Raw genomic sequence first — 25,955 nt, 5'->3', positions numbered from 1 at the left:
AGTGTTTATTTTGGTAAGATTAAAGACAGTGTGCATATGGCAGCAATTCTGGTATTCCTTCTTGTGGATGAATCACACACAACATCAGACACATTCGGAAACCATATTACTCTGTAATTTATCATAGAATGGGTCATAAGCAGTAAATAGAAGTTCAAACTCTCAGTAAAAGCAGGAGATTATGGTATTGTGGAGCAGATATGACAGAGATCATCAGGTGCTCAAGCAGGACACCTACAGCCAGCAGCCCAGGACTGTGGCCCATCAGGTTTTTCATATCTCCAAGGATGGAGGCTCCCCCACCATTCTGGGCTACCTGTGCCAGTGCTCAGTTGCCCTCACAGTACCAAAATATTTCTGGGTGTTTAGACAAAGCCTCCTGTATTTCAGCATGTGCCCGCTGCCTCTGTTCCTGTCCATGGGCACTACTGAAAAGCACCTGGCTCTGTTTGCACTGCACTTTCCAGTATGTACATGCATTGGTGAGATTCCCTGAGCTTCCTGCTCTCCAGGAGGAAGTCCTTCAGACGTTCTTCATAGAAGACATACTCCAATCTCTTCATCTTCTTCATGGCTGGACTATCTCTAGTATGTCTGGGTCTCTTTTACTGGGAAGTCCTCAACTGGGATGCAATCAGTTTTAGAAATAAAATTATGCCAAATAGTATCTCATTGTCCTGATTTGATGTGTTAATTAATAGAAATTGTTAATGTAAGTTTAAGTGATTTAACAGAGAAGAGTTTTGAGGAAAAAAGCAAGAGCAGCATGAAAGCTGTTATCAAGGATTGTATGTATGAGCATAGCTGCATGCCTTATCTCAACTACCTGAATGTTCTCATCAAACCAAACCAAACCAAACCAAACAGCACCATTTAACATCTATATAACCTAACCTTTTGTAAGAGTCTCAGTGTTCACTTGTGTGAGAGAGGAATTAAAGCCCACTGCAGCCAGTCCCATTCTGCAGTCTAACACCAGAATCTACAACAAATTCTGAGAGAAATGATGTTGTTGAATCAGTCATTTGTTTTAGCAGTGCTTTGCAAGGAAAAAACCAAAACCATTTGTTCCACTCAACTCTGTTGAGTGGAAAGAAAATGCGTACAGAAGGATCCAACAGACTTTGAGATCCCAGAACTGAGCCTCTCCTGCTATTTTTTAGGGTACATCTACATGTTCTCTATGATCTTACATAATAAACTACTTTTCTACTCTCTTTCTTTCACTAATGTAAAACTGGATCTATTAATAATGAGGCCTTTGACTGAGGTGTTCTGGTTCATTGATCCATATAATAACTGATCTACAAAGAAGAAGGGTACACTCTCTGTCGGATCAGCAGTTTTACATGACCAGCTGCATAGCTGTATTAATAGTATTTCATATGACATAAAGGACCAGATAGAGTCTGTCACTTATGAAGCACAGGAAGAGAAGGAGGAATGGGATCACTATTGGCAATAGCCCACAACTGAGTCAGATTAGGTACAACACAAAAGGGCATCCTAAAAATGAATATGTAATCAATGTGGTTTCTGATTCTGACTAGTCTGTTGCACCCATAAGTGCTCCCAGAAGTCTGACTTTTTTATACCACACCACAGACCCTGCCTCCCCCAGAGGTTTATCACTGACAGTTTCATGTTATGGGCTATGTGTTAGTTCTGCACCATATCATAGTTTTACATGTGTATTTGTTCCCCTTTTCAATGAACAGGGAAAATGCCTTGGAGAAAAAACAGATTAAGAAGAGTAGACTATGAAACAAACAAACAAACAAAAAAGTGTAGCTGCAATTACATAGAAAAAGGATGACTTTTTTGTTATTAATTGCCTATCCCTTGGTAACCTACAGCAACACACAGAGACACCATGTAAAATGGGAGGTTAGTTTATCATTAATGAGTGAGTTACTTGTTAGACTTGTTACCTTTTCCTCTACAATTCTAACTACAAAAGAGATCATCTGTTGAAATATTCTGAGCAATTAGGAGTAAACACAGAAAGTCTTGATCTTGCAATGCCCCTTTCCCTTCCTCTGAAACGCAGAAGGAAACAGTAGGATGACCTTAGGATGTAATGTTACAATGATAACTTCATAGCCTTGCAGCTATGATAAAATTACCTGCTGGGCTGGTGAAGTCAGGAAAACTTTCAAGAACTCTCACTGAATAATGATGGCTCTTGGTCATTACTGGACATTACACTCAAGAAGGAAAAAAGGGGGTCAGTAAAAGCAGCTGAAATCTATCTACAAGACTCATCTCTCAGGCTCCTGTTTTGCCACATTGAAAGAAGAGGAAGATAGCTCTGTCATTAGGTTTTAGGTGTCTCTTGACTGGCAACTTTTGAAACACCTACTTCAGTCCTTCCGCATAAAAAATTTCCTTAGTATCAAAAGAGTGTTCTACTCAGATCTAAGTGACTTCTCCCTGTATCTCTCCATTTTTCTCCAAGTCCAGTTGTGCTGCTTTCCTAAGTGGTTGAACTAAGGTAGGAAAATGGAGTAAATAAAATTTAACATAATGCAATTAAGCAATCTATAACATTCCCCAAAAAGGTTATGCCTCCATGATTCATACCAGCAACTTTTGAGCATATTAATCTGTGAAATGGTATGAACCTATTTTTCCTAAAACAAAGCACCCCAGATGTATTTTATTAACTAGAATTTTACTAAAGACTGCATTTTATGTCATCCCTTCTGATCCTGACTCCTTTTAGAGTCAATGGCAGCAGCCCCTAAGGCTATATGCAGTCAATGGGAAATTTTAACACCACTTTTCTTTTGCATTCAAGTGAAAATGAAAATAGAAAGCTGGGCTGAAAATATATATTTCTTAGTGTACTTTTGTCTTGTTCTTATTACTTCCATCCGTTCTTCTTTTTGTGCAGTTGGCATTTCTTATACAAAATAAACATTAACTACTTGTCTTTTCACTGAGTCTTCTCTTCACACTTATGCCTTATTTCCAGGATAAACAAGAGTAAGTCTGTTCTCCAAGTCCTGCTGAATTTACTGTGCTGATCATGATATGGGGATAAAAGTGTTGTGAAGCGTCTAAGCACCCAAGATTTGATCTATACTGGTTTTGTGGTAATACTGGTCTGAACTGGTCACAATGCACTTCTTGACACCAGACTTTTATTCCTGAGTCAAGGCCTTCTGGAGTCAGCTATGTATGAAGGCAGCTTTGATGGCACCTGAAGTCAAGCCAGGCACTCATGATTTCTGCTCGCTCACTCTCTCTAGTCCCGTGGGCATCTCCTGGCTACCTTTTTTTTTTGACAATTTCTTTCAGAATTTCTTTCAGCACTTTCTGGGCTGATATATAAAATTATGACTCTGTTTTGAAAGGTAAATCCTCAAAATACAAAGCTCTTTTTTTCAACTGCCAGTCTTTTGTATGAGAGAAATGGAACTGCCACTGAAAATTCTAAAGTTTTACAAGTAATTGAGTCTGGGTCAGAGATGGATGTGACAGTGTGCAAAGCCTGCAAAGCCTTTTTCCTGCTCCTCAGTCTGAGTCTTACTACATGGATTATTATAATTTCTGCTGCTTCAGGACTGACAACTGCCAACAACTGAGGTCTGGTGCTCCTTCAGTTTTGCAGAGATAACGTAATAAAATAGCTAATAATTAATGATGTGTAGCTATCTATGATCATTTCTCTTGAGAAGGAACCTGTAGCTGATTCTGTAACATTTTCTTTCTTACTCTAGGCAATTTTGAAAAACACTTCTTTGGGAAACCCAGAGTTCTATTAACAAACAATTCTATTAATCTGAAGTACAATACCTTCCCAACACATCTGCTGTTCTGAAAGCAAATGCAGATAATTTGCAACTGGTTAGTAGACTACAATTTTAGAATCAAGGAAGTAATTTAACTGAATTCAACTGTTTGCCCAGAATACTAAGCATGTGCTCAGTCTTATAATCATTCCCTGCATAATATTAGTGACAGCAAGTGATATTACTCATAGCAGTCAATATTGCTCATGCCAAACCACTTGGTTTATTTTGTTGCTTTCCCCTGCTTTCCCTCACGAGGCATCACTTCTGCAACTCAGAATGCCTGTGAAGACCCTTTGAAAATGTGCCTTCCATTAAATTTACTTGTCTTGCTGACATTACAGCTAGGTGGACACATAAATGCAACATTAGCAGGCGATAGAAGCAGGAATTTAGGGAAAGACAACTGCTTTCTACCTCATTCCACTCACTCAGACAATACATGACTTTGAAAATGATTCTGCTGAAAAAGTAGATGCAAAACTGCATAGGAGTTTAGTGACTGATGGTCTCCTCAAAGACTCAGGCAGTCAGCTTCAACTGAAGCAGCTGAGATTGTTCAAGATCTCAGCAAAATTCACTGTTTGCTTTATCAGGTACCTTGCCCAGCAGGGAGAGGCACAGTTTCCAGGCAAGATAAATGTTAAAATAAAGCAGTTGTAGATACTGACACTATCTGGTTATCCAATTTCAGACAGGATGCCAAGGCTTCAATGAGTGTCACAGAGCTCTGTACGCTACTGCAAACAATATGTCAGGCAGGTAGTCAAAGCATCATCTCACAGCACACTTTTGCCCTTACTGTGATTCAGAATGAGCTAATTGCACAGCAGCTCTCTTGTCAGCATCTGGATGTCTTAATAGAGGAGGCAATAGCATCCATGGAAGATGGAGACACAGTTGTCATGGTACTGCTGGAAGCTGCTGCCGAGGGAGTTCAGAATTTTCCCTCACAACTTTTGAAAAATACAGATAGAATCTGCAATGGAGCCACTGATGTGTATGTTGCAATGAGGCAGAGAGATGAGCTACATTTTTTTGAAATCTCTGAAAGTGTCAGTGGGAAAAGAAGAGAAGGAAGGAAAAGGAAGGTGAAGTCCTAACTTCATGTCTATCCTGGTTTGCTACAGTATAAACTTGTCTTGGCTTCTTCACAGACGGTCTGCTTCTGTTCCAGTGTTCACAGAAGAAATCTTTCTAAATATTTGATCTGAAATCCATGGTCATCTTATTTTCCTCCAGAAATCAGGATTAGGACACCTTACAATTTTTCTTATTCAGCTGATGGCTAAAATACAGCTTCTGATAGTATCTGTAGTCGCACAGTCCTATTCTAGGTCTGAAAGGAGAAGCATGAATCACACCTCTATCTTTGAACTGGTAAGGCAGACACAACTATGGATAAGTTTCATTTAATCAGATCATAGCTGTGTAATGTCTCTTCTACCACTCATATCTTCTGGCAGAAAAGACCACATGTGGACACTCTTAGTCTCACTAGAAAAACATTCTTAGCCAAGCTGATCCTTAAAGGCTGCCAAATATATAAATCTTACACCAGCAAATGTAAAAATCCTACTCAGACAGAAAATGCAATTAATGGGGAAGCATCACAGACAGAAGACAGAGAGAAGAGAGGGTCAGCCAACAAGGACACTCCTGCTGGAATGCTTCACGAGCACACTGTTCCTGTGCTCTGGAATATCCTGCTCTGACAGAGGCAAACACAGTGGTTAGAACTGAGTTTACACTGATGCTAAAGAGGCAGAATAAAGATCCAAGCTCTAATTTACATTTCACTCCCTTTTGCAATGAACTTATTTTGCTTTTGTAAACAGTTTGAATTTAATTTTTTAATGACATTGTAATTTATGAACCATGCCATTAAAAGACAACACTTTAGCTGTGGATGACATTGTTTATCCTTTAGGGGAACATTTGCTGCATTAGCCATAATATACATAGCCAATGTGTTTATGAAACAAGTACCAACTTTGTCTTCATGTTCAGAAAGATTTACTGGTTCAAATTTACAGATTGATGTCCTAAGTGTGAAAACAGTAGTTTGCATGTCACATGATATATCCATCTGCTTTTACAGCAGTGTTTAAGCACAACAGTTGTGAATATACTCTGGATTTACAACACCACTGTGGTCTTCTACAAAGAGATACATATAAAGCTGTCACTTCCCTGACTATGTTGTCTGAAGTTAGAGAATTTTGACGCAGAACATTGCTGAGTCTAAAAAAGTCCTGGCTTTCCTGTCAATGGGGAGAGAGACAGGGCCCCGAACAGGGAAAAGCTTTCTTAGAAATAAATTTTAAGTATTCATTGTGTCTTCAGCAGCAGCAGCTAAAACTGGCAGTCTTAGGGCTGACTTTTTTGTGCTTGTCAGATTGATGGAAGCAAAGATATGAAGAAAGAGATCTGTAAAAAAGTGAGTTTCCTAGAAGCCTGCAATGCCAATGAAATCATAAGAATGCTAATGTTTAAAGAAGCCTGAACATTTTGGAACAAAGCAGTACATGGACTTTATCAATCTGATGTTTTAATGAGAACAAAAATGCCACCACTAGTTTGCCAAGTCAAAATTTCTCTCTTTCTAAGAATACCATTGACATATCCTTAGATACAATCAGAGAAACATCTGCTTTGTTTCTACTCTGATGCTGCTTCTGCTAGAAACCAGGGCTGTATTTTAAGATATGTAAAAACTGACATAAAAATAAGTCAGCTTCCAGGTAGTTTTTGTGGGATTACATTTAAATCCATCAATGTCTATTTTGAACTGAAAACCAGTAATCAATGCAAATCTTTGGAGTCTCTAATGAAGATTATCTAGAATTTAATGGATTAAATAAGGGAGACTCTCCAATTTGTTTCACCATACAAATCATTATTTTGTCAACAAAAACTGTGGGATATGCCATCCAAATCATTATGATATTAGCATATGCTTTCAGACACAGAGAAAATATGGCATCCAGCAAAGTATAAGGAATCTAAAAACTGAAGGAAAAGCAACGCTTTCAATGGTTTTAACAATTACACTAAGTAATTTGGCACATGAAATACAATGTGAAGTTTTATTTCTGAGAGCATTTCCCAGTGAGGTGCTATTAACACGTCTGAACTTTGAGCTATTTATTCCAGATTCCTTTGCTTGCACTCACAAATCTGATCATCTTCATAGAATCATAGAATGGTTTGTGTTGGAAGGGGCCTTCAAAGGTCAGCTAGACCAAATGCCTGCCATGAGCAGGGACAACTTAGACTAGACTAGATTGCTCAGAAACCTGCTCAGTTTGCTCAGACCAATTGAAATTTCCCAGATTGTTCCTACTTTTTTCTTACAATTCTTCATATCAGTGGGCAACAAAACCAAAAATCAGTAAAACATTTAACGACAATATACTAAGAAAAAGTACTGACATTTACAGCTTAGCAGTCTTGCTTCACAGGAGATACAGAGAACACAAATGGCAAGTGGTAAACTTGCCATCAGCGTCAGTTTCTGATGAATTAAATATTGAGAACTGACAGCTGTATGAGCAAATTTTTATTCCAGACCATTCATTGCATTTCCATACATTATGCATATGCTAAGTATTTTGTAAGAAATTCTTGTTTTAAAATGCCTTTGTGGTCTTCAGGGCTTAGAGAGTTTGTGACACTTTAAAAAAATCATTAGAACGCTAGTCTTTCTCAGTAGTTTAACTGTAAAATATAAAAGCAGTACTGAAAAGTTCCACCATGACTGAAAGCTCCTTTCCCAAAAGTGAAGAAGGTATTTAAAATCCCCAACTTTTCATGTCAGACCTCCCAGGTTCTCTGTTGACAATGGGAATTCAAAGCTGAGATCCTCCCCGTGTCCCTGAACACCAGAACTGTGACGATGGAGGTGCACTGGCTCTGGCTGGGACGGGCTCTTTTCCCCTGCTGTGCTGTGTGCTGGGGGCTGCAGAGGTTCTGGCCGTGCCCTGGCACAGCACCAGCACTGTCTCCCCAGCATTCTGCCTCCTCCCTCACCCCAGAAACTGGTAGGGGTACTGAAGCCCTAATTCCTGGGAAGTGGCTGGATAGCACCTGCATACGGAAAGCAGACAAGAGATCTCTTGCTTTCCTTTGCTTCCATGCACAACCTTTGCACTTTTTTTTTTTTTTTTTCTTTTCTGGTTAAACTTCCCTCTTCTCAACTCATTGCTCTTTTCTCCATCTCATTTTCTCCCCCCTCATTCTGCTGAGGAGAGTGGTAGAGCAACTTGGTGGGCATCTTGTATGCAGCCAAGGCCCTCTCCCCACAGAGAGGTCCTGCTGCCATCAGTGCAGCTCTCCAAAACTCTGAGTCAGAATTATTTCCAAATTACCTACAATTCCTTTCTCAAAAATAACTCACTTACACTTCCACTCATTACAAGCATTACAATGACGAAATGCAAGGTTGACTGCTGGAATAAGTCACTGGACAGAAAACATAGCATTTACAAAGCACTTGAGAGTAAGATTTTTATTGAAAAAAATCACTTAGAAAAGAGACAATTGCCTTAGCATAGACAATGGATAGAGAAAGAAGAATAATTTCAATGGTGTTTATTTGAACATACACAACAAACACCAATACATGCAGAGTTATTGTATTGTGCTTATCAGAATATTTTCTTTTTCTTTTATGTATGAGAAATCATTACACTTTCCTAGATACTGTGACATGGAAATTCTTAATGAGCATCACTGTAGAGAATTTTATGTGTGACTGACTGTAGCACTGTTCAAATAAAAGATAAGTAAATACACCAACTATATATATTTGCTAACAGTTGACCACTTAGTGCCCACTTTGTGTGCAGGACTATTATCCTTTCCTTGATCCTTACACAATCTTGGCAGAGTTCCTCTAAATGTTGCACAGGTTTAATATACAAAAAAGTATACAAAAATATTTCCTATAGATAAAGGATCATGGTAAGTGCTTGTAAGAAATTGGATCTTTGACTGGCAAGATCTCCAAGAAGAATATTACAGCACTAATAAAATATTTTGCCTTCTTCAGTGTGTATTTTCTGAAAGACCTGAAACATGCAACAAATAGGGTGGTATCTAAGTCAAGTGTATGCAGTTACCTGTGTATGCATAAGAATAAAATCGTAATAAAAGTTAAAGTAAATATAGAGGTGAAAAACTAGACACAAATCTTTCTTAGGGTAAATTAAGATTTTTTTTTACATAGTGTAATCTGTCAGATAGCAAATTAATACATCTTTTCAGAACCATTGCATCTTACTGAATAGAAATTAGAAAGAAACTAGACAGATGAGGTCCTTGACCAGACACTATTTTTAACATGGTAATAACAACGTAGAACTTCAGGGACACCACTATTTTTTCCCCCTGTATCTTCCAACCCATATTTCCTGTACTAATGAGGCTAGCTTTGTACTTCTGTCAGCACAGCAGGCTCCAGAGTGAGTTGGAGAGAGAAATATCATGTATCTTCACCTTTCACTCATCTTGAAATAAACCACCAATATATTTTCCTTCCATTTAAAACTATCCTGGCAGCAGCTTCTTCTCTTGTTCTAGATGCTCAGGTCTTTTCTAAAATGATCAGTTTTCATACAAAATCTCTCTAAATATTCAATGTTTTCCTTATGATTTGTAAAGGAAAAACTCTTGTAATTTTCACTTTCCTTTTAACAGCTTCAAGTTTCATTTTCCCTCTTTATTACTACAACCTCATCTGGTGTTTGGAAGGTGAGGGCCAAACTCATTCACATGCCTTAGCACTGCTGATTATGTTTGTTTTCTTCTGAGTGCTACTCCTGGGTTGCCATTTACCTCCTGGACAATTAATGAGCTGTCACTGTTTCACTCTTCCTACCCTTTTTTCCCTACCTTTCTCCTGCTCCACCACCAAGAACAGCAGTAATAATAATAATTGCAAATATCGCATGAAAACAACAAACCTGTGCCTATTCTTCACCACAGACATGTGATGGAATGCTACTTATTCAGTTTCCCATTTCCATATTTGAGGAAGGAATTATCTTTTTTTCTTAAGAGTCTAGAAACACAGACTATATATTCTGATTTGCACCTCTGGGCATTATCAGGCTGGAAGTATAGATTAATGGAACTTAAATTTATTGACAAAGACATATTTTTGAAACACCTATGTACTTACCTTTAGGTGTAAGTAGGTTCACAGAAAAGAGACGACAGCCATAATTTAGGAACATGCAATAGTGTTTGGAAAACTGGAATGAACAATGTACTATAATTGGAAGTAATATTTGGGGAAGGGAAAAAATAGGATCTTATGCAGTTCCAGCTTTTATTTTTCCTAAATTTTAGCTTTTTTGCCTTGAAAACAAAGAAATCTTACTGTACATTTCCTCACAACTATGCTTTACTGAAAAAAAAAAATCAGTTTTGCCCTAAGGGATCTTATGCAATCACAGATGCTATGAAAACCAGAATTTAAATGAATGACTATGTGCTAAATGAGATGTGCAATTACAGATAGCTCTGATATCCTGTAAACATATAGGCTCAAAATGGTTCTGCCTCCAGCTGCACTATTTTGAAAACACATTGCTGGTATCACCTAAATAAATGCTTTGACCATTAGAGTGGAAAGGGTGACACTTCAAATCGTGTTTGGATACAAAATTTAAAAAGCTTAAAAACTATTCACCAGAAGGAAGACACTTATCCGGAGCATAGGACACATTCATTTTGCATAAGTGCATCAGATGACAGGAGCAGTCTAAGCCATTTTACAAGTGGTTTAATAGAAGAGACAGCACATACAATACACTCCATCTTTCTGAAGTCACATAAAGGAAAAGACAAAAAAACACAAACAAAACTTCCCATAAACCTCTTTCTTCATTATTCAAGAGGGCCATATACAGTGACTTACAATTTGCAGACCTTAAGCTGTGTTTTTTTTTTACTGCTGCATCTCAGAATCATATGTCAGGCCACAGTGGCTCTGATCTTTTAACACTTTTAACCATTTTATAATTTAGCTGGCATATAAGATGTAGTGGGGCATTTCTTAGTCCTTATGGGATTAAAGCTTGGCTTTAAACCTATGATTTTATTCTGCCAGTGATACATTAAATAAAAAAGACAAGTAACAGTACGGCAGTGTGAAACTTTATGGACAAAGATCAGTCCTGGAAGGGATGATACATCTTCAGTGATTCAGCCTTGAGAATCCAAAACCCCTTTCAAAGTGACAAAATAAAAATAAAAGCTCAGTTACAGCAGTCTTATGGAACACAATGCTTACTCCAAGTTATATCCTGGCAGCTATCAAGCAGTTAACACCGATGAAAGTGCCTACAGAACCATAAAGCATTATTATGTGTACCAGAATTCTTTTACCTGTATAACATGACATACTAGAGCAATTTGGATATAAAATATTTCTACATAACTACAATAAATCATAGCTCATACCATGCCATAGTGATGAAGGGATGTCTAGAATTACTGCCAATGCCAGTACTACTAGAAATCAAAATCTGTCAGATTCTATAGGCTCAATAGTTCTCTCTTCTGTACCCCTTTTAAATTGCAAAAAGCCTGTAAGAAACAACAAAACATCTCATTACAGACACAATTACTTAAATCAAAGACTGTCAAACAGTAGTAAATTATTCTTTTAAAAGGTTGGTGACTTCAAGAGACAGGCACCCAAATAACACATCAGCCAGCTCTAAAATGCAATGTGTCCCCTACACCATAACACAAACACCAGACAGTCTGAGCACACTCTTTGAATGAGCTACATAATCTTTGCCACAACAGCCTTATGTCACTTGAACTACTTAAAAATAAAGGAAAAAAAAAGGGCAAGAAATGACAAAATGTGCTTATCTGTAGCTTCTACTGATGTGTAAGGACAAAGGTAATATTTCAACTAAAAGCTATACATCCAGATGACGCCTGCTCTAATACTTGACCCATGTGGAAAGATAGAAGGAATTGGGGTTGTTTAGTCTACAGGAAAGAAAACCGAGGGAAGAAATGATAACAGTTTTTTTCAAATCAGCTTCACTGAAGAGGTGAACAAATTGTTCATGGCTAGGAAAGATGCAACCTGAAAGAATGGTTTTCTATCATAGACCCTCTCTTGATTTTGCACCTTTTTTTAGAATTTTAACATGGAGAAGTTGTCTCTGCAAAGCCACAGTGCATTCAGTGTAGTTCTCAGCACACTGTATCCAGCTGGTGTAGAGTCTGCAAAGACCTCCAAATTCTTCAAGAATGTGATGAATAATTAAAGTAGAAAAATAAAGACTTCATAACAAGTTCTTACACATTGTCTAGCTTCATTGAAAGGATTCCTTTCTTTTCACAGCTACACAAACTTTACTGTTTTTCCAGCTTTTGTGTACTTCCTATTTGATAGTCATGACATCAAACTCCTGCAAAAAGAACGTGTACTTCTTTTAGCATCAGGAAGAGATTTTCTGTGTAAAATTGACTTTTCACTGAACATATTAAGTTTCTGTGTCTTTTCAAGATTTCCTCTTTAAACCTTGTTTTATCTTCTTCCAAAAATTATTTAGCAGCATCACCAGTATGCATAAACTTTCCAAGATAATATAAACCAGATCCCATCTCATCTTCACATCTTGCTGTTTTCAAAGATCTTCAGTGCTATCAAGTACTCCTTTCATTCTTTCTGCCTCATAATGCCGTCTTGTACATGGATGAAACATATTTACATGTCAATAAACAGCAAAGTCATCCTTGCAAACACCAACATTTTTATTGAGGGAGAGTGAAAGGGAGTACTGTGACTTGAGAGTGTCATTCAGCATACCTACAGAATGACACTCTGTATTTAATACTCTGTATAATGGAGTATTAAATTAAGGAGCCTCCCAGACAGATCATCTTTTTTGTGTCTTCCTAGTTCCTTGCTCATTCTTTTGCACCTCCTGGTTTGAATCAATGTACTACTCTGACTGAATTGCTCTGAGACAATACAGTCTCATCAGCCAGCCTCGGTCTTCTTTCAAACCCAAAATCTGGAATTAGCCTTGGCTCCACCTTTTTCCTTATTTCTTTACACAGTCACCTGGTGCATGCATTTGAGGTAACAAAAATGTTCTGTCCCATGCATGTCAAACTTAAAAATACTTCAAATTAAAAGATTAAAAGGTCTAAGTTAGATATTAAGAAAATTCTTTATGGTGGGGGTGGTGAGGCACTGGAGCAGGCTGCCCAGAGAAGCTGTGGCTGCCCTGTCCCTGGAAGAGCTCACAGCTAGGTTGGGTGGGCTCTGAGCAGCCTGGTCTAGTGAAAGGGGTACCTGCTGATGGCAAGAGAGTTGGAATTGGATGATCTTTAAGGTTCCTTCCAACTCAAATCATTCTGGGATTCTATGATTCTCTAAACAGAGATGGAAATGGTAAGTTTACATCTTCTGGATTTTAACTATTGAGACTTATGTGATTAGATACATATGTAGACTGAAAATGTTTCTGTCGCTATTAGACAGAATCCTTAACTGTCTAATGATTATTGTCTAATGATTTTATAAAGCAATACAGTTTTTTTAAAGTTTATATCCAACTACTTGAACAAACCAGTAAGCCTTTGTTATATTTCTGCAGTAAATCTTAATGCCATAGTTAGTTGAGCACAATTGCTATGAGTTTGCAGCACAAGGAAGGCAGCGGAATCACAATATTTAATTCTCAGTACCTTATCTAACTGGCAGAGAATATAAACACATATGCAGTTTACTCTGAGTAAACTCACATACTAACATACCTGCTGAAAATGCATTGACATATCATTATCAATGCAAAGGATATATCATATGAGACATATGTTTCCTTTTGGGTCTCCTTTGATATTTAAAGGATATTATTGTGCAATATTGTGCTCATTAGCAATGGGATCAGAGAAGTGCCATAACCACCTACACATACATGTACTAGTTTTGGTTTACTAAAATGAACAGATCTAAATAGTTACAGGACAAATGTCTTGAACCATGCCTTGAAGCCCCAAATCTCCTAGTGCTGACGGCAGCCCCTGGGGGCAGGGCTTTGGTAAAATCCTCAGTTGTACAAAATGCCAGCACATAGGTCAGATGTCAAAGTCAAGCCCTAGATTAGTCCAGATTGCTCTTTGACTCAGGAACTACAAGTATGTTTTACACCTCTTGAGGAAAAAGGATCTATTTGTGTCAGTCACCAATTAAGCAAGATGATAATTTGGTGCTTCTGCTCATGTGCTACGTAAGGCAGAAGCTGTAACCACGCCCTTTGCTGTGCCCACGAAATTAATTTTTACTGTAGTCGCCTGATGAGAAATCTCATTACACTCAGATACACTTGTGCAGGCAGCATGTGGGCAGAATGGAAAAGAGCAGAAAAGTTACATCCCCTGTGAAAGACAGTCTGTGATCACCCCACAGATCCCAAAGTGAGCATCAGGGTATCCTATGTTTTGGATTGGATGAGCAATGAATGTTGAAGTGGATCTTTCCAGTGTACCAGCTTACCGCGTTTGTTTCAGAGAAGCCTTGCCATACATGAACCAGATGCCTGACAAATATCTACATGAGAGAACATGTTCCACAAGCATGCCTGAACCCTTCAAGTGTTGTAGGCATTTTGGTCAGCTGCACAAGCCACCTGAAAACACACAGCAGAGACATTGTCTGCTCATGGACAAGTGCATGCCTTGCTGCCCAAAACCAGCTGGACAGCCAGGCCCAGAGAGTGGAGGCGAATGGAGTTACAGCCAGCTCCTGGCCACTCACAAGTGCTGATCCCCAGGGCTCAGTGCTGGGGACAACCCTGTGTAAAGTTTTTATCCATGATCTGGATGGGGGGATTAAGTGCACCCTGTGTCAGTTTGCAGATGACACTAAGTTGGGTAGCAGTGTTGATTGCTGGAAGGCTCTGCAGAGGGATCTGGACAGGCTGGATTGATGGGCTGAAGCCACGATTATGAGGTTTAACAGAGGAAATGCCAGGTCCTGCACTTTGGTCACAACAACCCAAAGCAGTGGTACAGGCTGGGGGCAGAGAGGCTGTAAAGTGACCCAGCAGAAAAGGACCTGGGTGTGCTGGCCAACAGAGGCTGAACATGAGCCAGCTGTGCCCAGGTGGCCAAAAAGGCCAATGATATCCTAGTCTGTATCAAAAATGGTGTGGCCAGCACGACCAAGAAAGAGATTGTCACTCTGTATTGAGCACTGGTGAGGCCACCTCAAAATCTGGGTTAAATTTTTGGCCCCTCACTACAAGAAAGATGTTGAAGTGCTGAAGTGAGTCCAGAGGAGGTCAACAAAGGTGGGGAACAGTCTGTTGCTCAGGTCTGATGAGGAGCAGCTGAGGGAGCTGGGGATGTTCAGCCTGGAGAAAATGGTAACCAGGGGGACACCTGATCACTCTTTACAATAGCCTGAAAGGAGGCTGCAGTGGGGGGGTTAGCCTCTTTCTTGTAAGTAGAAAGCCTTAGGACAAGAGGAAATATCCCTAAACTGTGCCAGTGGAGGTTTCAGTTGGATATTACGAAAAATTCATTCATGAAAAGGGCTGTTAAGCACTGAACAGGCTATGCAGGGAAGTGATAGAATCACCAGATCTGGAGGTATTTAAAAGACATGTAGATGTGGTGCCTAAGGGCATGGTTAAGTGCTGGGCTTGGTGGTGCTGGGTTAATGGTTGGACTCGATGATCCTAAACAATTCTATGAGTCTGTGACTATTGTCTCTACTACTTGCCAGCTGAGGCGCAGTGTCAAGCTGAGGGGTTTGGCAGACATGCAGCGCACGTGCGTGGGGCAGAGCACACATTCCCTTGGGCACTGCACCTGAGCTCTGGGCTGCCTTTGCAATGGAAGTGCCTTTGTCTGTGGAAGTGCTATGCCATACACCCAGAACCACAGTGCTGCTGGGTTTAAGCCTGAACGTGTTTACATAAGCCACTGACAGCTTCCTGCTTGCAGTCCATTGGCATCCATTTCAACTTTCATATGCTGGCAGCTGACAGGCCACAAAATTTCAGTGTGCTACAATTTACAAATTTTCTAGGGACTGCCGCAGCAACACCATTTGAAACAGGTCCTGAATACAAATGATTTTTTAGCACATAATGGCTTGGGAGAAATGTTTGTGTTTGATGAATTCCTTCAGCACTTCTGTTTATTGTCCAAAGCCAGAGGTGTGAGCTGACAAGCAGTGCACCACCACAGCTAACACAAATGAACCCAAAAGTACTACAGGTGCCTCACAGGCTCCTGTAGTTTCTAGCACATTAAATACAGCAAATATGAAGGACTAACGACTCACTCCCAAAATCACAGAATCAGAGAACTGCTGAGGTTGGAAGGGACCACAAGGTTGTCATATGGACTGTCCTAGAGCACACAGCATGGATTGAGCCCAGATAGTTCTTCAGTATTTCCAGTAAAGGAGACTCTGCAGTCTCTCTGGACAATCTGTTCCAATGTGCAGTCACCCGCACAGAGAAGAAGTTCCCGCTTGTAATCAGGGGGACCATCCTGTGTATCAGTTTCTGCCTGTTGCCTCTTATCCTGTTTCTGGGCACCACCAGGCAGAGCCTGGTCCATCCTCCTGACACCTTCCCTTCAGATACTCATAGACATTGATGTGGTCCCATCTCAGTCATCCTTTCTCCAGGCTGAGCAGGCCCAGCTCTCTCTGCCTTTCCTCATAAGAGACATGCGCCAGTCCTTTTCCTGCCCTGCGCTGGACCCACTCCGGGAGCTCCACACTTCCCTTATGCTAAGGAACCCAGAAATGGACAGAGCACTCCAGATGAGTCTTCAGCAGGGCTGAGGAGCACCATCACCTGCCTACACCTGCTGGCAACACTCTTTGGAATGCAGGCCAGGATACCATTAGCCTTTGCTTTTGGCTACTTCACCCACCCATGGGAGCCTGCTGGGCCCACAGCCCGGCCGAAAACGAAGGCTGTGCCCCTCTCCGGTATCGCACTTCCCGCTGGGCGAGGCCGGCCCGGCGGACGGCACCCGGCTCCCCGCCGCCCATCAGAAGGGGCAGCACCCGCCCCAGATCCAGGCAGGGCGCCGGGCCCGTCCTGGGAGCGCCGGGCAGCGCCGGGACCGGAGCTCAGCCCCGGCGGATCACCACTCCGGCCGGGATGGTGACGGCTTCTCCAGGGTGGGTGACCGATCCCTGGCATGCGTGACCGCTTCCTGGGATGGGTGATCGCTCCCTGGCATGGGTGGCTATTCCCCGGGCATGGATGATGGCTCCTCAGGATGGATGACCCCTCCCTGGGATGGGTGGCCTCTCCTCTGGATGGGTGGCCTTTCCCCGGGATGGCTGGCCGTTCCCTGGGACTGCTGGCCTTTCTCCGGGATGGATGGCCGCTCCCTGGGGCGGGCAGCCGCTGCCGGGAGCCCCCCGCCCCGGCGGGAGGAGCCGCCCTTCCCCGGCGCAGGCGCCGCAGCGCTCGGCCGGCGCCATGGCCCGCGGGGCGCTGCTCGGCGCCGTGGCCTGTCTGTGCTTCCTGGCCCCCGTGGCCGACGCCTTCAAGAGGAGGGGACCCAGCGTGACAGCCAAGGTGACTCTCCCCCGCCTCCGGGAAGCCTCGGTTCGGGTCGGGCGGGGCCCGCGGCCGGGATGTCCCGCGGCCGTGGCGGCGTGCCGGGGCAGCCGGCCGGCCTCTGCCCTGGCAGCCCCACAGCCGGCCCCGCGCCGCGCCCCGGGCACACAGGGCTTGGCCAGAGCTTCGCCGTCTTATTGGGTTTTCTTGGTTGGTTGGTTGGTTGGTTTTTAACCCCTTTGGGCATGCCGCCTTTCGGTAGGCGCTGGCACATCGCGGTGTTTGGGCCAGCAGAGCCTCCCTCTGCCTTGCAGAAGTGTAAACTTTTAAATTCGTCACTCCTCCAGCGCTGCTGCAGCCTCTGCTGTTGCCAGGGCAGTTTGTGGCTGCTGGTGCTGCCAGGCTGCCCCGAGCGGGCCGGGGTTTGACTGCTCTGGGGCTCGTCTGTGCCATGGTTTTTTTCATTTCTCCTCTCTGCTGAAACTCCGGAGAGGATCCAACGGGGCGCTACTGAGTTATCAGGGGAGTGCAGCATATCTTTTGCCGGCGGAGCTGGCTTGTTCAATCTGGGGAAGGAATGGCTGAGAAAGGGCCTTATCAATGTCAATGAGTATGTTGAGGGGAGGGTGCCAAGAGGATGGACCAGGCTCTGCTCGGTGGTGACCAGCTGGTATACAGGAAGTTCCACCTGAATATGAAGAGGAACTTCTTTATTGTGCGGGGCACAAAAGTGTCTGAGCACTGGAACAGATTGCCCAGAGAGGCTGTGGAGTTTCCCTCACAGGAGATATCCAAGAACCACCTGGACGCAGTTCTCTGCCCTGAAGAGAATTGGTGGGCCTGGTTGAATGGGGAGGTTGGGTCAGATTGCAATGGCACTGCCCAGGAGATGGACTGTGGGCTGTGGGGCTGGCTGGCGGGATAGGGAGGCACCTAACTACTGCAGCATGACAGCATCTCTTTCCAAAAAGTGTTTGTTTGGTGCAGGAGGTGGGATGTTTAGTCCAGCTTTGGAATTCTGTGTTTCAACCCCCAAGTGTTTTTCCACCTGTAGTCAGGAGAGAGTGTGTCCGTGCTGGGAAAGACACCTACACTCCTGAAAGTGTGACCGGGAACAGCAGGGGCTGTTTGCTGAACTGCTTGCTCTAGCATGGCTTCAGTATCCTAAGCCATGGACTGTGCCTCTGTGCTTCATGCCTCTGCAGCTGCTTACAGTTTCATTTCCATGGACTTCTAGACCACAGATTTGATTTTTTTTTTTGGGGGCGAAGGGTAAATTTGACCATCAAATAATCTGGAAATACATTCCTATTTAATTATGAATAAAGTACTTTCCTTCTTCATTTCTTTTGCCTGGGCCATAATGTTATGCTTTTCTCTGACTGCTGTGGCACTTAAAGAATTGCATTGCCAATTTTTTGTGTCCTAGGCAGTGGTAACTTTACAGAGCTCATCAAATCACACTGGTTTTCTCTCTTCCAGTTTAAGTAGCTTTCTGTAACCTTTCTTCATATAAATTATATTCCATACCCGTTGGGCATCTGTTCTGCCCCTTTTTTTACATTTTTTTAGGTTGGTTTTATCATTCTGCAGTAGAGAGGCCAAAATTACATGCAGCACTCAGGGTGTGAACTCACAGTACAGATGTAGCTATGCCCATCTCTTTATCCATTTTAATTATTTTTAGTATTTCTGTTTCTTTTCCTTCTCTGACCTTCACAAGCCCAAAACCAAACCTTTCACTAAACTACTCAGGATGATTCCAGATGTATTTTGGCACCCTTATTGTGGCTTTACACCATATACAGTAATTTTGCATTTATGAGGTTATTACATTAGCTGGTCTTTAAGAATCATGAGACCTTCCTTTCAAAGTCACTTTAGTTTCCTTAAATAATTGAATGCTCTTGTCCATTTTTTCAGTTAGATATACAGCATCTTGTGTAAATTATATGTGAATCTTTTTATGAGAACCAGCCACTCTTAGTGGTGTGTTCTTTTTTCATTTCAGTCTTGAAGTGCTTAACTGCAGATTGTAAATACGATTAAATATTTATAAAAGTATTAATAAGACCGAAAATTTATAATATTTTTTTTTCAGAGTTTTTGGTGAAGAATTCGGCCAAATGTTTTTTGAGATTTAAAAATACTGTATCAACCAGCTCACAAGAGTCTACATGCCCACTGAATTTCCAGGGAACCTGTGGAAATACACTCATGAGAACATGGCTTTTCTATGCAGAAATAGTGTCTAGGGCTACCAGATATTTCCATACTTGATTTTGTGGCTGAAATATGCAGAGACACGTTTTTAAAAGTACTGGGTTTGTTGCTTAGGCAAGCAGCAGTGCCACGTGTGAAGCCTTGTGGCTGTGCTGGGCTTGCAGCGTATGGCGAACTTGTCTCCTTGTGCTGTCAACAAAGGGTATGATGTTCGTGCTCTGTGGGGTAATTGTTTGGTAGCCTTGGTCTTGTTACTCATATGTGCCCATTTATTTCAGGCAGTCCTACTAGAACAACATTTCCAGGCAAAATAGACAGCCAAAGGTTTTAGAAAATGTAGGAAGGCAATGCCCCTTACCTAGATAACCCTGGCGGCACAATTCAGAGAGACTTGTTTATAGAACCTTTAAAAAGTTAGTGAGAGTGCGCTGTTAATGCTTTGGGAGCCACACATCTAAGAAGCATGTTATTCAGTGCCAAGTGTCGAGGAAATGAATGAGGTGTATCAAAAGGAATTTTATTTCCTTTATAGCACTTTTATAGTGTTAGCCAAAAGTTCAACAGTCAAAACCACATAGAAGATCAAGAAATGGTAGAAATGTTTAGTAGGAGAGCGTGAAAGAGGCATTCACATTGGAGAGACTGTGGTCATTTATTATCATTATTGGACTAATTTCTTAGCATTACAGACAAGTAATACTTGGTTGAGTGCCACAAGGAACAGCAAATACCACATCATAGGAGTACACATTGCTGTTTCCTAGAAGTTGTAATATCCTTTATGTAACTTTTTCAGAACTTCAACATGCCTCATTTCCTGACAGCTGTTCCTATTTTCAGTAATTATTGGAACATTTTTGCACATTCAAATATGCATTCATAGATTCATTATAATGTCTTGTAACTCATTTGTCTTTTTGAAGTTGCTTTTCAGTGACATATACATTGAAGATTAAGGCAATCAGCTCAAAAATCTGGCCTGGTTATTTCTTTGCTAGTTTTGGATTCATGTTTAGAAAGGCAACTGCTTGCTTGAGCCAAAGGATTTTCTTCCCACTGTTTGTCAATTCAATGGAATTTAGGCTTTTGTGTATATGTACTGATACCTAAAACAGTGAAGATTATGAGTGGATAGCAAATGGTCATTTGTGGGGAGCGTCAGTACTATAGTTCCTTGTTATTTCCCCCATATGGGAATAGAATTGTTGTTCTTCCTTACTTTCATATTTAATTTTTCCATTCAGCTTTAAAGGCTTACATGTTTGGGAAAAATCATCTTGAACACTGTCTTCAAACTTGAGATACAGCAGTCTCACTGAGCCATTAAAAGTAGTAAGAATCAAAACATAAAGTCACCATATCTCAAACAGTTTTCTGCATAACCTGATTTTGGTGGCTTTGAAAAGATTTCTCTGAAACAGCACCCTTAGGAATTGCAGGATACTATTACTACAGACCAGCCAGAAGTAATTTCTTACCACCTTTCTCTTTGAAAAGCTTGGCTGTTTGCTGTGCTCACATCTGTATCACTTTTGTTCCCTTCACAAAAATATTCAGGTGTTCTTTGATGTGAAGATCGGAGACAAAGATGTTGGCAGAATTGTAATTGGATTGTTTGGAAAAGTTGTCCCAAAGACCGTGGAGAACTTCATTGCGTTGGCAACCGGAGAAGTACGTTTGTGGTTTTCTTCCGCTGTGTACTCAGGTTTGGCTTGGGAAAGCAGTGTGTGTTTAATGCTGTTTCAGTTGTGAATTGTCAGTCTTCATTCACTGGAGCCTGTGCACAAGTGCTGTCCCCAGGGATGTGCACTAGTGTGTGTCTTCTCAGGTCCTTGGTTTGCAAGATGTAATTACGAGATGCTGGAAATGAGCACCTCAATCTGTACCTGCCTTGCAGATCTAGCATGTGGAGTTACATGTGGTCAGATACAGACAATAAAGTCAAATAAAGACAATGGCTTTGATCACCTGAATAAATACCTTCTTTGTGGCAGTGCAGTTTAGATGTTTTTTACCTGCACCTCATTTTTATGTGTTTCTAGACAATATTATATCCCTTGGTGGTATATTCTGTGAAATCTAGCTGTTCACAACTTGTGTACTTCCTATGATTTTATATAGAACTGGATGTTACATTAATTTAAAGAATTATTTCATTTTCTTAGAGAGGATACGGATACAAAGGAAGTAAATTTCATCGTGTGATCAAAGACTTCATGATTCAAGGAGGAGACTTTACAGCTGGAGATGGATCAGGAGGTAACATACTTAGTATTTTCCAGGTTCCCTTTTCTTTGTTCAAATGTCTGCTGAAAGTGTGGGCAAACCAGCATATAGCTTCATGGTTTCTGCTCAGATAAATGAAAAATCCCCAAACCAGCCCACATTTGGTTTAGAGCTCCTAGTACTTTTCCAAGTGTCTTGTAGCCTAAGCTGCAGCTATTTGGATTATCTGATTTATAAGTATGTGTAGCTCTTCCTTTGTCCTCAATTTTTGCAGATAGCTCTTTTCTGTCTGTGACTTGTCCCCATTCAAGAAGCATGGCTTTGCGTGCTGGGCTGGAGCCACGTGACCAGCTGAGCTGCTCCTACAACTTACCGTCTGTCTCCAAAAGATGGATGTCTCCACCCTTCCCCTGCTCTGGCTTTGTGACAGCGCTCCTTCCCTGAGGCACTCACTGATTGCATGTATAGGTGAACCAATTCAAGTCATCCAGCAGAAGTCTAATCCGCGATGAAACAGTGAAAGCACGTAGAGGGAAGGCAGGTAGGGAAGGAGGAGGCTGTCCTCTCTGCCCTCAGCTCAGTCTGTTCTGAGGAACCTCTGAAATGTGCTGTGAGAAGGATTTTCTTAACAGGGAGAGAGAAGGAAACTAGAAGATGAGGGTCATGCCCTCTACCCGTTTTTCTCTTACTAAAACTGAAACCATAAACTTGCTGGTGCTGTGAGTCCTGGCTTGTGTGTATCACTTCTCCCTCCTGAGCCTCCAGAAGAACAGTTCAGTACACTCAGGGGGCAATGCCAGCACAGCATCTCTTGCACTGCACTCACTCTGGCTGCAGATTTCTTCTCTTCCTTTAGATGCACATTCTTGACATGCTACAATTTGAACTGTCTGCATGAACTGTTAGTGATTTCCCTGCTGGGATAGAATGGAAACATTCATTCCTTGTCATAGCAGTCAGCAATGGGGATGACCATAATACCAAAGACATAGTTTTAGCATTAAAGGTAGGCAGCAATTATTTGCTTGCTGATGTTGTTTATTGGGATAGCATCTGGTGGTGTTGGAAGAAGTGTCCCCATTGTGCTAGGCACTGGACAAGCAAAGAGTGAGACAGACAGCCTTCTCTTTTCAGAGTGACGGTGGTTTAACCATGACTGATGTGTTTTTTTTCTCTGAACTGTTTTAAAAACATCAGAATCTTTATGTCGTGGTTGTACACATACACACCAAATATTTTAGTCTAACTTCCATTTGGTCTTCATATGCTTGTAAACATGCCTAAAGTGATTTCTTAGCATAAGGGAAAGGTTTAAATACTGAAATTGACAAAAAACCATTATTTTGTGACAATTACATCTTCTTGTTGGTGGCCATAAGTATGTACTTTAATTTGCTCAACAGGATGAAGTATATTATTATTCAGTGGTGTCTGTAAACCAGACCTTTGAAAGTATTCAGCGTGCTTAAATTCAAGGGATAAAGCATCATCAGCTTTGACTGTTCCTTCCTTATGTGTGGTGGTTTAGCTTACCTTTACACAAAAAATGATTTTAGTTATGGAGTTGCTGGTGGTTTAACAGTGATGCTGCTGTGTTTACTCAAACAATGAATCTTCAAGTCCTGAATTCATACTTCATTTTCCCCATTTTTGAACAAAAAGCAGCTTTTTTTTCTTATTTATTTTTTTAAAGTCTGCTTTCTTATTTTTTTTGTCATAGGAAGAAGCATCTATGGAGAAAGATTTCCTGATGAGAACTTCAAGCTCAAACACTATGGAATTGGATGGGTTAGCATGGCTAATTCTGGGCCAGACACCAACGGATCCCAGTTCTTCATCAGTGTGACAAAGCCTTCCTGGTTAGATGGAAAACACGTAGTATTTGGCAAAGTCCTTGATGGAATGGTAAGTTTAAAGTAGTGGTTGATCTGGACAAATTGTGCCTATTATACCCCTGTTACCCCTGTTCAGAGACAGTTCATTATTCATCTAATATGTACATGGTAGGAAATGATTGTGAGGAGCTCCAGCTGGACAATTTAGAACTGAAATATCAGAAATGGAAACCTGTACCTTGCTTTTGGCTTTCACTGCCCTTATTTCAGACTGCTAAGCACTGAAGTCAACACTTTGCAAATTACACCTTTGCAAATTACAAGTGAAGAGAGTTCAGTTCCTCCTTTCAGTAACACTGTTTTCTACAGGCTAAAATCAAATTTTGTAGTGCATGGTAGTTAGTTTTCACTGTTTTTCACCCTTACTTTTCACTGTTAAGGGTTTTTAGAAACATGTGAATGTAAAGCAGGCAAACGCATACTGATCAAATTTTCAGCTAAAAAATTATGTTTTCAAGTGATTATACTTTTATTAGTCTGGTTCTCCTTACAAATTATTTCTTTTTAATCTGTGTTTTGAAATTATTGGGGAAAATATGAGCTGCTGGACTTTGAGGAGTTTGAAAACTTCATCAGAATACTTGGCCCTCACTCCCATATTCATACTGAATTCCATTTTTATGATCTACAGTAGTAGCTGTAAATTTTTGAGAAGCTATTTAGACTTAAGTTTCAGTTTAGTCAGATTAATGGATAAATATAAAAAGCAAGTTGTCAATATACGTAAATTAATTTTGTCCTTTAAAAATACTGGTACCACACTAACAATCTGTATGTGTGTGTTATGTGCTAAAGGTAAAAGCAGTAACCAGATTTCTGGAAGCGCAGTTATGCTGTACAATTAGAAAAATAATCATGCTTGCCTTTTGTGATCTCTGGATTCACTTTTTGCTCATAGGCCACAGATATAATCCTGTATGTGCCAGCTTAATCAGCTGAATGTACATTTTTAGTTACTCCTTCAAAATGTTTTTGTTGGCTGAAGGATTTTCTAGGAGAGCAAACAGCCTTCCCTGTGCTTCTGTCAACTGTGTTTGATTTACAGAATGGCACAACTGCTAATATAGAAAGAAAAGGATATGGGAAGTTGGCAGGGTAAAGGACTTTGTTCACAAACTGGTTAATAAACAATGATGTTAGGTGTACTTTTTTATTTCTGTGGCACCAGGCCTCAGCCACTGAGTTTCTTTGGCTAAACTGAACCTTTCTGTTTGTTCTTTTTTTGTTTGACAGTCTGTGGTGCACTCGATAGAACTCCAGCAGACAGATGAACATGATCGGCCCCTTCAAGACTGTGTGATTGTGAACAGTGGCAAAATAGCTGTGAAGGAACCATTTGTAGTTGAAGTTGGTGACTGGTGAGAGCAATAGTCAGAATGAAAAGTACAACTTAATCACTTGTCTTTAATGCTGGTTTTTGACCAATCTTACCGATCCACCAAATTTTCTCCTCAAAACAGCTGAGGTTACGTTTAGGCAGTACTTATCATTTGCCAAATACAGAAGGGATATGACTATTTCTATAATAACTTGTTGGAGCTGCCACTCCTTGAAATTCAAGACATATCCCACCAAATTCTAGATCTTGCAGAAAAAGTCTTTAATGAAAAATTATAGCAGTAATTCTATTTTTTCCAGGGTTTAAAATACATTAATTTTGTTCTGTTTGGAAATTTTAGCAATATTTGTTTTTGTCTTTTCAACTGAAAATATTTACTGTAACACTACCAGCAGTTCTAAAAACCTAAAAAAAAGGTAAAATATAGAAGTGTTTTGAATAAATAAACTTTGCTTTCAAATAAATACTTGAGAGCATTTTTTACTCCAGCCCCCAAACTTTTTTTTCACCTCAATTGATTCCACATTATATGCAGGGGGTCTTGCTTTTCAGGAGATAAGGTTGTAAGGTTAGAGCAGAGATGGTAAATTTTCCTAATCTAAACATGTCAGTCCCTTCTGTCTTTCAGAAAACCACAGTATTGAGATACCATTCTGTGATCAAGAACAAGCAGCTTTTCTGTCTTATTATTAAATAAGGTAGTCTGTTAGAAACTGATTAAAACAGAAGAATTCTTGTTTTGGTGAATTTTCTAACAATTAATGTTACTTATTTTAAAGCTCAAACACTTTTTCTTTATGTTTTGCTGTAAGTTTGAGAACTTTGGGTTCATTTTTTTGGTGATGCTTCATAAATAAATAACTCTTAAGCTTACAACTGGTAGCTTTCAGAGGAGGTC

General features: G+C 40.8%; 1 protein-coding gene across 1 annotated transcript; it reads left to right on the top strand.

The window, feature by feature from the left end:
* The first annotated feature begins 17,259 nt into the window (after positions 1 to 17,259).
* Positions 17,260 to 25,521, top strand: PPIC (peptidylprolyl isomerase C). Its single transcript, XM_058823238.1, has 5 exons — positions 17,260 to 17,392; positions 21,155 to 21,268; positions 21,763 to 21,856; positions 23,544 to 23,728; positions 24,952 to 25,521. Exons 1-5 carry the CDS (start codon positions 17,294 to 17,296, stop codon positions 25,078 to 25,080), a joined length of 621 nt encoding a protein of 206 aa, XP_058679221.1. The 5' UTR covers positions 17,260 to 17,293; the 3' UTR covers positions 25,081 to 25,521.
* The last annotated feature ends 434 nt before the right edge of the window (positions 25,522 to 25,955 follow it).

This window comes from Ammospiza caudacuta, chromosome Z (assembly GCF_027887145.1).
Source record: "Ammospiza caudacuta isolate bAmmCau1 chromosome Z, bAmmCau1.pri, whole genome shotgun sequence".
NCBI classification, from domain to species: domain Eukaryota; kingdom Metazoa; phylum Chordata; class Aves; order Passeriformes; family Passerellidae; genus Ammospiza; species Ammospiza caudacuta.
The sequence above is the reverse complement of the archived record's forward strand: the minus strand, read 5'-3'. Positions and strand labels throughout refer to the sequence as shown.

What these genes read in the sequence shown, in the direction of transcription:
- PPIC (XM_058823238.1), top strand. Translation starts at nt 17,294, where the DNA reads ATGGCCCGCGGGGCGCTGCTCGGCGCCGTGGCCTGTCTGTGCTTCCTG. An exon ending in GACCCAGCGTGACAGCCAAG is followed by an intron (nt 17,393 to 21,154) that starts GTGACTCTCCCC and finishes AAAAATATTCAG; the next exon opens with GTGTTCTTTGATGTGAAGAT. An exon ending in AGCTGGAGATGGATCAGGAG is followed by an intron (nt 21,857 to 23,543) that starts GTAACATACTTA and finishes TTTTTGTCATAG; the next exon opens with GAAGAAGCATCTATGGAGAA.